Source organism: Asparagus officinalis, chromosome 10 (genome assembly GCF_001876935.1).
Source record: "Asparagus officinalis chromosome 10, Aspof.V1, whole genome shotgun sequence".
Taxonomy (NCBI): domain Eukaryota; kingdom Viridiplantae; phylum Streptophyta; class Magnoliopsida; order Asparagales; family Asparagaceae; genus Asparagus; species Asparagus officinalis.
Genome location: NC_033803.1, coordinates 5,999,675 through 6,013,789, shown reverse-complemented (window position 1 = coordinate 6,013,789; position 14,115 = coordinate 5,999,675). Strand labels below are relative to the sequence as shown.

Sequence of the window (14,115 nt, the reverse complement as noted above, 5' to 3'; positions counted from 1 at the left end):
TCCAGTATTCCTAAAATCTAGCTACTTTGGTAATAACCGATTCAAAATATGCCAATGGGTACATACCTGAGGATTTTGCAAAAAATCTGATATGTCGTTAGGACATGATGGACATTTCTTCACAACCTTTTGTGTCCGAAGGGTTCGACCTCCATGTGTTCTCTCACGTAAAAAAGATTGATCAGCATATGAATCAAGGAGACATGGCTTACAAAAGTTGTGCGCACAGGGCGTTGTAAGAGGAAGACTCATAACTTTGCAGCAAATAAGACAGCTGAATTCTGTGACATTAACCAGTACTTTCTTTTGTTATTTATGTAAACATAAACAAGAATAGGAAGGAAATATGAATTTTGCCAAAGAATTGTACAACTGCAAATTTAGGAGAGGAACATACCTTTCAGAAGTTTTTCCTTAATGGTACTTGGACCATTTCTTCTTCTTTTTCTTTCTCCTGTACTTTCAGTGGTTGAAATCTTTCTACTTGATGGCGGGGGTCTAGTCCATTTCCAGCGACATCCCTCCTGACAAAAGAAGAAGTTTTAATCTCGCACAAAATGAGGCTTTAAAACTGTGTAGTTCAGCATAAAGGCCTATCATATCAATTTGAGTACAAATACAAATCATTAATAGTGGTGGTTTTTTGAAATTTCTAGGTACAATGGATGATTATGCTGTCTATTAGGCTACTATAAACAAAACTCACAAATTTACACTAATTTACTAGTTATAGTAATATTTAATGGCTTTCATGGCCAAGTTTACATTATTAACAATGACTTTTGGCTTGTTCTAGTTTGGTTTTGGCTTAATCATTTATCAAAGAAAAATGTGATTTCAATAGCACATCTTGGTACCTAGTCTCCTCATATAGAATCCAAGAACACATTTTTAATAAGAATATATATTCGCTAATTATCCTTTGCATTTCTGCCCCTTGACCACTAGAAAGAACACAATTGCTCATTAATAAACCTGTGTAATTCTTTCGCAGAGCAGAGCCCAGACACTGGATATTAAAGAAAATAGAATATCATGGGACTCAGTTACAGTGTGGTAAAAGAAAAAATACCATCTTACTTGAAGTATCGCATAGCAGAGGAATTAACTGTGTGCATACCTCATAGTCCCATGCTGCTTTTCCCTTTCTCATTGTAATATCAGTAGCTTGCTTCAGTTCCTTAATTGCAGGCAAAGGTCTAGGGCGATCCCCTTGTTCGTCACTGTAAGAAATTGATAAGGGAAGAAATCTTGAGTGATGCAAGCCTTTTACAAGGTTAGTTAATGCAATGCTAAACAGGAAAAGAAATGTGGCAGATAAATGCCATTAATGACAAGCAAAAAGTTCCAAGATCTTTAATGCATTAGCAATTGAAACAAGATACATCCGAAGATAAAAGCTTAGTAAGAAGCATGAAAGGTTCAAACAAGTACTTCATATTGTACCACAATATCTACAAAGACTTGTCCAGAAAGAATTGATTTTCACATCCTTAAAATTGCGTACAAGATACCAAGATTGAATAGGCAAAGCTAGCAGTACCAAGTAATTTACAGATCTAAACTACATGATAGATTCCATTTTCCTTGATTCATTCTTTAGTAGCCAAAATTTGACTTGCCAAAGTTTACCCAAAATTGAGCAGTATGCTCATAGCCTCATAATTTTGTCAAAATTTCCATCATTGGTCACCTGATGTTTAGTTTTCGTCTTTATTTATCTACCTTACTCTAATAACTGCTCAGCATAGAATTATTTTTGGAAGTCTCAAAGCTTTTTGGTGGTCATACCATACCAACACTCTCAAAAAGTGTCATGCATGATCAAAGAAAAACACATAATTTGTTCACGCCTATGAGTGAGACGTCTTTCTTCCACCCCGCTCAAGATAAATCCAATAGGTAACAATGAAGTTTTTTCCTCTATCCATCCTATTTATAATTTAACATTTTTTTCAAGTTTTCATCAAAACCCTCTCATGCCATTAAACTAGTGTTGGATAAAAACATATCTAAATTCAAACTAAATTTTGGTTCAATATATATCAAATATCTTCATTGAGATAAAGCAGTAATTTACATCTGAAAAGAGTTTGAGAACAGATATGATAGGAGTCAGTTCCTAATGAAAATTAAAGGAAGCTAGAGAGCAAACCTTGTCCAAGGTGCTGGCTCGTTATCACATCGAACAAAAAGATACCTGCAAACCTTGAAACCCTACAGAACCCAAATACTTGCGTGATGCACATGCATTCATTTTAATGAAGAAGAAAATATGCAATACACCCAGTTATGAACTGAAGAGCATACTTGAATCCCAACTTTTCTCCAGCATTTCTCAATCCTGTAAATTCCATCATATCGCACCCCAGTTTCAGGTGCATAAGAAGAACGCTTCTCTTTGTGGGATCTGCTCAGAGAATGGAACAAATAAAGCTATTAAGGGGCATTATTCTAACAATAAAGAAACTTTCAAAACATACAGGATTAAAAAGCAACCCAAATCAGATCCTATTACCCCTTAAGCACCACTACAGAATCAACAGCTCCTGAACAGAAACTTTTAATGGCAGCTTAGATTTAAAGATAGCATGAATCAGATACTCGGATGAAAAACAGCAAGCTGTCTCATGGTACAGAGCAAAAAAATATAGCATGTACGCTGCTGATATCAAAGCATCATGGCCATGACTAATGGCGTAGAGACCCTATAACTTAATTCACTGGACGTAATGTATATCATTTAATGTAATGTGCAAATGTAACTGTATACAATCCAACATATGGAAAATATGAAAGTTCTTATTCATTTATCTACATTCATGGGTATCTACATTGATGTCATTTGACGCGGAAAAATAGCCAGTGTAACATATGTTTACTATTTTAAATAACCATTCATCACACCTCACTACTCTGACAGGGTAACCATTTTTGCAGCTAATACGCAATGCTTCGTTGAGCTTCACAAACTTTTGGTCAAAGGACTGATCCTTATTAGTTCGTTTATTCCCGCTAAGATCTCGTCCACCACTGTTCATTTAAAAAAATGCATAATGATCAGATAATAATAAGGTAAGAAAAAAGAAGTAAGCAAGCAAAGTAAGATTTTGGAAAGAAATATATAACAATAATGATATGTCAAAAAAGATCAAACTTTTAACAGATTGGCTTTAAAAGCTGAGTTACCTTCCAGTATACAAGAACCACTCCCCATGATCTTCATCATCTTGGTATCCTCCAGAAAGGGCAACAGACTGAGCCCCATAAGTAGACTGTCCTGCAATCCCTGCAACATGTGGAAAATGTGCTCCCCATTGCCTGCATTCCATTCTGTCCTCCCACGACTCCCCTACCAATACTCCCCTTTTCCTCTTGGGGTCATGCTCTGCAAGGATTGGACCAAAATGATCTGGAGCAATGGTGACAAATATTTGACCACTGCAAGCATTAGCCTTGCCAGCCTTCTTAGCTCGCTCAGTAGTGAATGCAGTCTCAGGCCTGTTCTCATTGCCAATAAAATGATATGCAGGTGTTGAGCCACATTGTGAAGCTGGCTTTTGTGTCTTTGCCATACGAATAGCAACAACGAGGGCGGAGTTAATTCTTGGTTGGGATGCCATTTTTTGAGGAATAGGAGCACGGCATTGTGCACAAGTGCGCTTACCCTGCCCAATCCATTTCTGAAAGCACTTCAAACAAAAATTGTGACCACAGGGCGTCTGCAAGAAAAGAAACAGCAACAAGGATTGAATACTTAAAACTGATGCAGAAGATGATATGAAATAATACTACATATGTGCATATCATGCAACTGCCTTAATACTGGGAAATGGAATATAATGATTATTCTAGGGAAAAGGAAATCCACATAAGTGTATATCATGCAACTGCCCCAATCCTAGGAAATGGAATATAGTGATTATTTGAAATAATTTCTGCAAAATCAATTATATTTTAATCATTAAACATCACTAACATAGTTTTCTTCCTTCACATGTTGATTGCTAGAGACTACTAGATTCGTTAAGAAAACTGATGATATATCGTTGAATACGTAAATATATGTCCAGTAAAAAATTAAATTTACATAAGTTAGGCTTATTGAATAGTCTCATGTCAGATCATTTTGAAGTAAGATACATTGTATGTGATATAGGTCCAAATCGTGGAAAGTATTTGCTAAAACAACAAGCATGAGTGTAACAATGTTCTGAGCGTAAATGAAAAAAGTATTCTAACATGTATCCAAATCCTTATTTATGCTTTAAAAGATATGGATATGTAAAATCCTTCCGTTGAAAATATTGGGATGGGCACCAATTATGTGGCTATCCAAATAGATAGTTAAATATCCAAATTTATTTCCAACTATCAAGTGATCTTTAGGAGATGGATTAGAATGCGTACTATTTCATTATTCAACATCATAATCAGATTGATATCACTTCTTTTCTATTTAACTTAAAAACAGACTGATATTGCAGGTTGACTCATTATTCTTTCATATATTAAACATATTCAATGTATAATGTACAATATCCAAAACCAATCAGAGTCTTACTCAAAATAGACGCTGATATGAAGGTTGACTTATTTTTCTTTCGTACATTGATCACATTTAATATATCAGGTTCAATATTTATATTCGATCTGATTCTGACTTAAAAACAGGACTGACAGTGAAGGTTCGATAGTTATCTTTCATATATTAACCATATTCAGTGTATCGGTTAAATTAATCGGTTGGTTAAACGCATAAACCATAGAAAATGAATTGAAACCTGAGAGCATGTTCCTATGACAACTTGTCGCTTTTAATAGTTGGACTTAGAGAAAGGCCAGAATCTGATATTTGCTTATACATAGCAGCAATTTTAGTCGGTACTCACATTTCATTATCCTTTCATGATGAAAGGGTGTGCGCTGTGCGGTTGCAAATTATTAATGCTACAATGGTGGTTTCTGGCAATGATTTCCTCATTATCCATTTAATACATAATGGTTATTTACTTTTTACAAATAAGATTGATAATAACACTAAAATTGCCAAGAGCAGACGTATTAAAGTTACAGTTTTTACACTAGTGACTAGACATCCATATTCAGAACCCAACTTCAATGGATGCGCATCATAAGGAGTCGTTACCAGCCAGTCTAAAAAATATCAAAAAGAAAACAAGAAAAAGAGCACTGCGTTTCAAAACATAAATTTCTTATTGTCCATTAAATTAACTTAAAAGGACAAAGTTGCTATTTTTACTTAAACTAACTAATCACAAACATCAACTTACAAAAATACCAACAAAGGTAAAATTGCAGACTCTAATTAACAGATTGCCAAATGAAATGCCTAGACTAGAACTACCAATAACAGCAAAATTCAAGCTTTGCCATAAATTTCAACAGATCTCAAGAGCAATAACACAACCATAAACTCGTCTATTAATTCCAACTTGAACAATTACTAAATTTACTAAAAAAATTATCATCTTTCAACCTACATAAAATCAAAACCACCAAATTATTGTCAAATTTTACTAAAAAGTGTGAGAAGTACTCACAGTCACAGGTCTCTCAGGCAACTGCATACAAAATGAGCACTTAAACTTCGCGTCGAAAAGCCCCATCACATCACCACCCTTCTCCTTCTCCTTCCTCTCACCGTCTCCCTCTTCCTCAACCTCGGCCGCCCAACTTCCCGGCTCATCAGCTCTTGCTCTTCCTCGCCTTCCCCCTTCTCCGTCCAGCGATCTCGATCCCGCTCGTGCCGATTTGCCGCGATCAGCCGTCGCCGCCGGATCACCGCCGGATTCGTCGCCGTCTATTGGGAGGTCGCTCGCCGTCGCCATTTTAGAGAGAGAGAGAGAGAGAGATTTGGGGGTTTGTAGAGAGAGAAAGGGTTTGGGGGGGTTTTTAGAAGGAGAGGGGAGAAAAAAGAGGCGGGGAAATGAAAAGAGAGGACCCGGTTTGAATTTTCACGCTGGCTCTGATTCGTTCGCTGGCGCGCTTCGTTAATTTTTCTTTGGAAGATGAAGGATTTGTAAAAAGGGATTTTAGGTGGGGGTGGAAATTGCAGAATGAAAATTTCCTTTGATGACCTCAGCTTTTTGTAATTTTCAGGGATATATAATTGCACTTCGGTTTTGACTTTTATGTCCCAAACTTTTTTTTTTTTTTGCCAAGACGCTTAAATGCTATAAATTGTACATCTTTCACTTGGACACGCGGTATGTTTTGATGAGGTCCAAGGGGTAGTCAAGGATAAAGGAAGGGAAGTTAACATTTTGATTCTGTTTGGGAGTTTTTTCAAGAAATGTAAAGAATGGTGGGGAAAATAAAATTGTCATTAAAAAGTTGTGCTTTTGTTTCCCATGAAACAGGGTGTATAAAAGAGTAGGAAAAGTAAACTTAAAAGATTTAATATTTGGCTCTCTATCACTATGAATGAACAGCTGACATTTCATTATAAATCATTGTTTCCTTTATATTCCCTTAGTTAGAACTTCTAAACATGATGAACTAAGTTCCTCTCTATTCCCCTCACTAAACTCTGAAAAAATATATTATATTTGTTCTTCCTTTCCCTATTATTGTACCTTTCTTTCCTTCCCCCACTGAACTCCCAAACACAGAGCGTCAGCGTACCAAAGTTAAAATTGTGTAAATTTTGGAGTACCAAATTAAAAGGGGTGTAAACTTTGAGATTTCATAGTGTAACTAAAAATACCAAATTGCAAATTAACCCCGCTTTCCATCATTTATGATGTAGGATAATAGCGCACAAATTCATGGAGCATAGGACTATCACAAGCCAAACACGGATGGCTATGTTGCTGACTTGGACACGAAGAAAAGAAAATATCTCTTAAACCGGAAGACAAAATCAATCATATTGTATATAAAATTTGCCTATCTTGACCGATTCCCAAAATCACATCAATATCACCGACTTTTGTCAAAAAATCTAAAAATAATTAGCATTTAGTTTATTTTTGTATGGTGTTTTTAATCATCAAAGTGCAATCATTTGCCAGCAACGGACAGGTGTACTTCTATATGCAATGTCCCAATCAAATTGGCAGCCAATAGTACCAAGGATCTCGACTTAGCCGACCCGTCGAGTCGACATCCCCTTAGGACGACTCAAAGGGTGATACTTGTCGGTCCTCTTATCAAAAACGATTCGCTACGAGCCCACTCGACCAATTACTCGATACTTTGCGGGGTCGGCTCGAGAGGCGTTACTTTTCGGCCAAGCCAAAGGACGACCTCGACCTCGAGCCTCTCCCACTGACTGAAATTACACTAGAGGGGGGTGAATAGGGTATATGCTAATCTCATCCGATATTAATGCCAAATTAAAACTTATTAACAATATCCTAGCAAGTATGATATACAATGAGATATATGCAAAGATAACAAGTAAACAAAGGGCGATATAAACTATGAGACAATGGCGATATAGAAATATGATAAGCAATGAGCACAAGAATAATACGCCAAGTCAAACACAAACATATAATATGATCACGGAGTTCGGTCACCCTCAACCTACGTCTCCTCTCCTCACTCACGAGGAGAATATCCACTATCACAATCGGTTTTCAATATTCACCGAAAGCGTTTACAATCCACACAATCTGTTTTCTAGCTCACCGAAAACTTTTATAACTCACACAAATACAATCACACAATACACCCTCAAGTGTTGGCCTCTCGCGTATCGCCTTCCTCAAGTGCTCGGTTTACCCCTCTCCCTAGGCTTTACTACTGACGCCGCTCCTCTTGGAATTGACTATGTCTCTCACCACACACTCCTCTCGGTGTACTTATGTATTACAATGTAATCTCACAATGAAGATCAAAGTATAAGTTTGTTCTCTACAATGGATGAGAACTCAATGATGCTCACTCTCAATACTACAAACCCCACAACTCAAATATACACTACGTGAAAATACCAAAAGCTCAAGTGAGTTATGTGTGTAAGCAATGAGTATAATAAAATGCAAACTCAATATAAAATCTAACTTAATAAAAATAATAATAAATAAATAATATAAATATAAAACCAGCACTGAGTTTAGCAAAACTTCTCTAAAAATCAAGAGTGAGAGAGATTGAGATTGAAGCCCAAAAACGAAAGTAATGATCTCCTCCTCTTCTGAAAACTTCTCCACATAAACACTTGTAAAACAAACTCAAAAACACCCTTAAAACCTTTATAAAATTGTTTAAAACTTTTTTAGATCTATCTAAGTGTTGAGGGCTGGCGGATATTTATATGTTCTCAATACAATAGCCCAAAGCCAAAGAACAACATAAAAAACAAGGCAAAAAACCCCAAAAAATGAGATTTGGAAAAAAAACTAGCCGTTATGCAATGGCTCTCTAGTCGATCGACTGAATTTCAAGTGTCGGTCGACCGAACTTAGGTCTCTGGTTGACTGGATGAAGTGTGTCAGTCGACCGAAATCATGCACACGCAGATTTGACAGATCCTGAATTTTTTGCGTAGCTGGCTTTACAAAATCAATTAAAAATACCAAATCAACTCCAAAAATTGTAAAATTTTGAGAAAAGTTTCTACACATGTAGATACACATTTTAGAGGGAAAAAATTCTATAATACCTATTGTACGTAGTAGAATCGAAGGACACGAACAAGATAGAAGAATAACTCAACAACCAAACACAAGCACCACACAACAAGATACCAAATTTTACGTGGTTCGGCAATGTGCCTACGTCCACGAGGCAATGAGGGGGAAGATTTCACTAATAGAGAGAGTACAAATAGGGTTTACAATCACTTAATAATCTCACAAAAATAACCCTCAAACAAAACTCTTAAATCCCTCACAAATTCTCCCTTTCTAAGTGCTCAAAACAATGCTCAAATCTCAACTCCCTTAACCCTAGAAATGTCGTGTTCCTATTTATATCAAATAGGAATACAAAACAGGTCAGGAAATGAACAGGGCCCAAAACTGCTACGTGGTCTACCGGGCATGAGCATCTGGTCGACCGGCTAGAAGCCCAAACTCTCACCCTGTAACTCAGCATACCTTCGGTTGACCGCACATACATGATCGATTGACTGGCCAGACGTAGCAATCCAAACCTGTAATTGTGCACCTTTTCGGTCAACCGAACATGTATGTTCGATCGACTGGCCAGCGACAGGGTTTCTCACCCTGTAATTTCACAGTATGTCGGTCGATCGACCTATGCACTTCGGTCGACTGACCCGTGACTAGTCCTGTGCACTCCAAATTTCATGATCTTCTTTGCCATTTCTACAATACCACTTCCTATTTGTGAGAAATCACTATTTTAAAATAGATGTTCCAGATTCTAAAAACTGCTGAAATACTTGAGTTTGTAAAATTGATTTAACATAGTAAATCAACTCTAAAAATTGTAAAACTTGGAGAAATGTTTGTAAACATGATATTGAATATGTTAGACAAAGAATTTTTAAATTATATTTCCTATTTGTGAAAACTCAAGTATTTTGCAAACAGTTTAAAAATGTGAAAATGTTAAAACTTGATTTTGATAAAATTTCTTCAAACAAGTTTTAAAACACTTTTAAATAGATTTACAGACTTGAGAAAAGATATAAAATCATACTGTTAAGTCTATAATCCAAAAACATAATATTTTCTCAAAATTGTGTACGTGTATGAATTTTGAGCTCTAAGTATAAACACACAAAGTATAAACCTAAAACACTATACCCAAACAATTTGATCTTCAATAAAGCTTGTATTGGTTGCGGATGAATCTTGGAAGTGTAATTTGACTTTGAATTGTAAGACTTCATTCTGATATTCCGCCAACCTCCGTTGAATGTCATCGTTAAGGCACAATCCATCCAACCTCCAACTTCGAAACTTTGTGTAAGATACCTAACAATCAAATGCAAACACTTGACAAACATTGTTAGGAATTATTTGTTAATCATCAAAACTAGATTAGATAGTAGACTCATAAACATGAGACCTAACACTGACAACGTGTCAGCATCGTATTTAATGCTTGTCAGGCGTCATCCTGCCTCTAGCCCTGATAACCTTCATGACTCATCGGACTACGTCGGTACCGCCATGCCCCCGATCACTTCTCATTTAATACTAAGGTGATTTTTCCTCTACTCGCCGAGCGACACTTATAAAGTAGGTGCTGACGCAGCCGCCAACCCATACCTACTTACCACTATCCTGTGCTCAGTCGAAATGACAGTTCTACCCATATACCACCAGTATAAATAGAGATACTATTCTAACATAAGAAGTACTTGAAACATGACACTTCCTTAAGTTAATTAGTCCTCTAAATCACTGTTGTCATTTAGTAATAAAGAATTAGGGAGATTAAATATCACAACCTATGACTTAATTACGCGCTTATGATGTATCAACTGTTTAGATCAACTAATTATCATCTTAGTAGTATTTGTACTCCAAATGATATTAAAGATGTGGTGATATCATGAAAGACAGTAATATATTATTTTTCTTGTTTTTCTATGATGGTAACAACCAAATTCCTCTCTTAAAATTTTTGATAATATTCATATTGTTTGACAACTCTAAGTTTAATGCTATTTAAAATATTGTATAGCTAAAGGGATTATGTAAGTCTATTTTTTCTGTAAATGCATATGATTTATATAGTTGATAACTGCGTGTGTAACATAGTTGTGGGTATTGTAGATGGATGGTGACGGAGTTGATGAGGAAACGGTTATGACAATGGTCTCAGGGGTTGCATTTTCTGTTATGGTGATAGTATTTACTTTTTTAAGGAGAATGCAAAGTAGACGTAGAAGTATATATAGGGGTCCTGGTGAAGAAAAAAATAAAGCAAAACAAGCAAAGAATTGAATACTTAAACCATATCTATAATAGTTTTAGTGACAGCTGTTAAAACTATATTAGAATGCGTCGTGATGCCTTTTATGAAGCTTGTGAAGATCATGAGGGGGAAAAGTTTATTACAAGACTCTCTCGGTACGTTACAATAGATGAGCAACTTACTACGACTTTGAATATTTTAGGACATAAAACTAAAAATCATATTCTAAGGTCTTAGTTTACAAGATCCAATGAGACTGTTAGTAGGTACTTCAACAAAGTTCTAGAAGCCATTTCTCATTTGCATGGACGATATATGAAACAAGCTCCTAGCGAAGTGGCACAAGAGATTCTTAATAATCCTAATCACTAGCCATATTTAAAGGTATATCGTCTATCCTTACAAGTACTTAGTTTAGTTACATTATTAAAATTATATGTTTTAACTTAAAAAATTTTATTTACTTTATAGGATTGCATTGGTGTGATAGATGGTACTCATATTGATGTTACAAGTACTTAGTTTAGTTACATTTTGAGGATGTAAAGGTGTTACACAGAATGTTCTTGCAGCTTGTACACCTAACATGCTTTTCTCTTATGCATTAACCGGGTGGGAGATTCTGCTAATGATTATAGGGTCCTATAAGATGCATTATCTAGGCCACAACCTCATGGTTATAACAATTAAAAATATTGCATGCTTTAAAAAAACTAAAATTTAATCCATTGTGCAGGATAAGAACAACTGCAGGCTTAAAGATTACATCAACAAGCCTTTAAAATACTATCAAGAACTTTCCATCATCATTGGTGATGATCAAGCTAGAGGTGACGATGACAAGGATGTGGCAGGCAAGATTAGTAGTTCTTCTGGAGCTATTAATCTTGATGACAAGGATGATAATGATCCAAAAGTTGAGGACCTAGATGACTATGAAACTCGGTCTCAAGGTAAGGAGAATTCTCATTCTACCAACTTTCAATCATCTTCTAGTGTGGCCAATGTTAACAATCCCACCAAAAATTTGAACAAAGGCAAGGGTCAAAAAACTAGCATGGATATTGAGCTTATGAAACAAATGGTTGAAGAGGTGAAGGGGTTCTCAGCTTCTATAAAAACAATTAATATGAATTGGACAGAGAAACTATCTCATTATGTCTTTGTATATAAAGATCAATATCCTATTGCTACTCTCGAGATGTTCTTTGACAAGCTCTTTCGAGTGTGAAAGTTCTGCCAGGCACTTTAATTACAAGAGTGAGTATGGACAAAGGGCTCTAACTAATGATTTCATGAAAGAACATCTACAAAGCTTTGATCCTGACATAAGAAGGGTTTATAGTTCATTGACCTCTTTTTTAGGAGCAATAATTACCATGATTTATCGAGATCTGTTAAGCTGGTAATATTTTATTTGACAATTATGTACTATAATGACTGTATTGCCTTTGCTTTTGTTTGACGATTTTACCTTCTGGTTGGCACTTCTGAAGTTCATTTTAGCACTTGTTGTTAGATTATACCAATAATTGTGTTGTGGCGATATTCTTAATTGTAGATACCTTTTAAGAACATGCTTTTGGAAATGAGGAACTTATTGAGATGATCATATTTCCAGATTTGCAACTAGCAATGGTAATATTGCAGGGGTATGGCAATTCATGTTTTTTCTATTGACTATTTCCAGAGCATGTTTTTCCAAAAAAAAAATAAAACTATATATTATGTATTGCTATGATGATTGTCATAATCTGATACATGCAGCTATGAGTTGTTGATTATTGCGTAGGCGTGACAATAATGTTGAAACATTCCATTTTTTCCTTCTGTTGACCGGATACCATTACTGATACTGATCCATAAATTAGTAAATTATTTCCTTCACTGTGTCCCAGATAATCTTCTAGCATGAGAATTTTAACTTAGCTAATTTCTATATTATGATTTAGTTAACGAAGTTATAGCATGCTTATAAATTTAGCATATAAACCTAAACCAACCATGCTATAAACTTTGGTTAGAGATAACCCAATTATTAAATACCTAATTTGAAACCCTCTAATTAACATAGCTATTTAAATAGTTCAGCCATGATAGTGGATGAAATTTTACACAAAAATCCTCAGCTTTGGCCAAATTGAAGAGTTCTCTTCACATGGGCTTATATATATGTGCCCTCCACCTCTCATTTTACCATTTTAAGAAGAAAAATCTCTTTAAAACCTCCTCCCTCTCCTATGAACATGCCCAACACCTCTCCTCATATATATATAAATAATAATAATAATAATAATATATGGCATAAGCCTTTATCTCTCAAGCTCTAAACATTGAAGAAGAAGGAGTTGAAAAAAAAAAGGTAGCTGAGGACTTTGGTGAAGGAAGTGGGGCAAAGTCAAAACCCTAGGTAAAATTCTCTGTTGCATATTGTTATTAAGGATGTTAGAACTGAATTATATAATTTAATTTGGATTAAGTCTTGAATGTAACATTTTAGGGCATGCATGTTAATTTATCTTGAAATAAAATTTCGTGCAAAAATTCTAGCAAGATACACTATTAGTAAAAATATCATAAAGTTATTTCTGTTATAGAAATTAAACTTTCGTGGCTTTCATTTGAGATCCTGTTTGTTTAATTCTAAAATCATTTACTAGTTTGAAAATATGGTTTAACTTAGTGCATGTGTCTGAAATTGTCTGCCTGAGTTATGTCCTTTGTAAAGAGAATATATCTCAACATATATCATACATGCATGAAATTATTTCTATTCTAGAAACTACACTTTTGTGACTTTCATTTGAGACCCTAATTGTTTAATTCTAAAATCATTTACTAGTTTGAAAATATGGTTTAACTGAATGCATGTGTCTAAAACTGTCTGCCTGAGTTATGTCCTTTGTAAAAAGCATATATCTCAACATATACTATACATGCATGAAATTATTTCTTTTCTAGAAACTAAACTTTCGTGCCTTTCATTGGAGACCTTATTTGTTTAATTCTAAAATTATTTACTAGTTTGAAAATTTGGTTTAACCCAATGCATATGTCTGAAACTGTCTGCCTGAGTTATGACCTTTGTAAAGACCATATATCTCAACATATAACATACATGCATGAAATTCTTTCTGTTCTAGAACTAGACTCAATTGTCCTTATGTTGATGTGAGTTTGAATTAATTCGAATAACGTTTGGTAAGTCTAAACCTAGTTCTAATAGCTAGTATATGTACTGGCAATTCC

The 14,115-nt window shown here is 35.2% G+C and overlaps 1 protein-coding gene across 1 annotated transcript in view; it reads right to left on the bottom strand.

The window, feature by feature from the left end:
- LOC109826384 (E3 ubiquitin-protein ligase ORTHRUS 2-like) overlaps positions 1 to 5,852 on the bottom strand; it is an 8,646-nt gene extending 2,794 nt beyond the window's left edge. The window contains exons 1-8 of the mRNA XM_020393417.1: positions 5,565 to 5,852; positions 3,190 to 3,722; positions 2,908 to 3,033; positions 2,311 to 2,410; positions 2,156 to 2,217; positions 1,121 to 1,223; positions 398 to 524; positions 67 to 281 (exon numbers count right to left, since the gene is read on the bottom strand). Of these exons, the coding sequence (XP_020249006.1) occupies positions 67 to 281; positions 398 to 524; positions 1,121 to 1,223; positions 2,156 to 2,217; positions 2,311 to 2,410; positions 2,908 to 3,033; positions 3,190 to 3,722; positions 5,565 to 5,852 (1,554 nt within the window). The remainder of the gene's footprint in view (positions 1 to 66; positions 282 to 397; positions 525 to 1,120; positions 1,224 to 2,155; positions 2,218 to 2,310; positions 2,411 to 2,907; positions 3,034 to 3,189; positions 3,723 to 5,564) is intronic.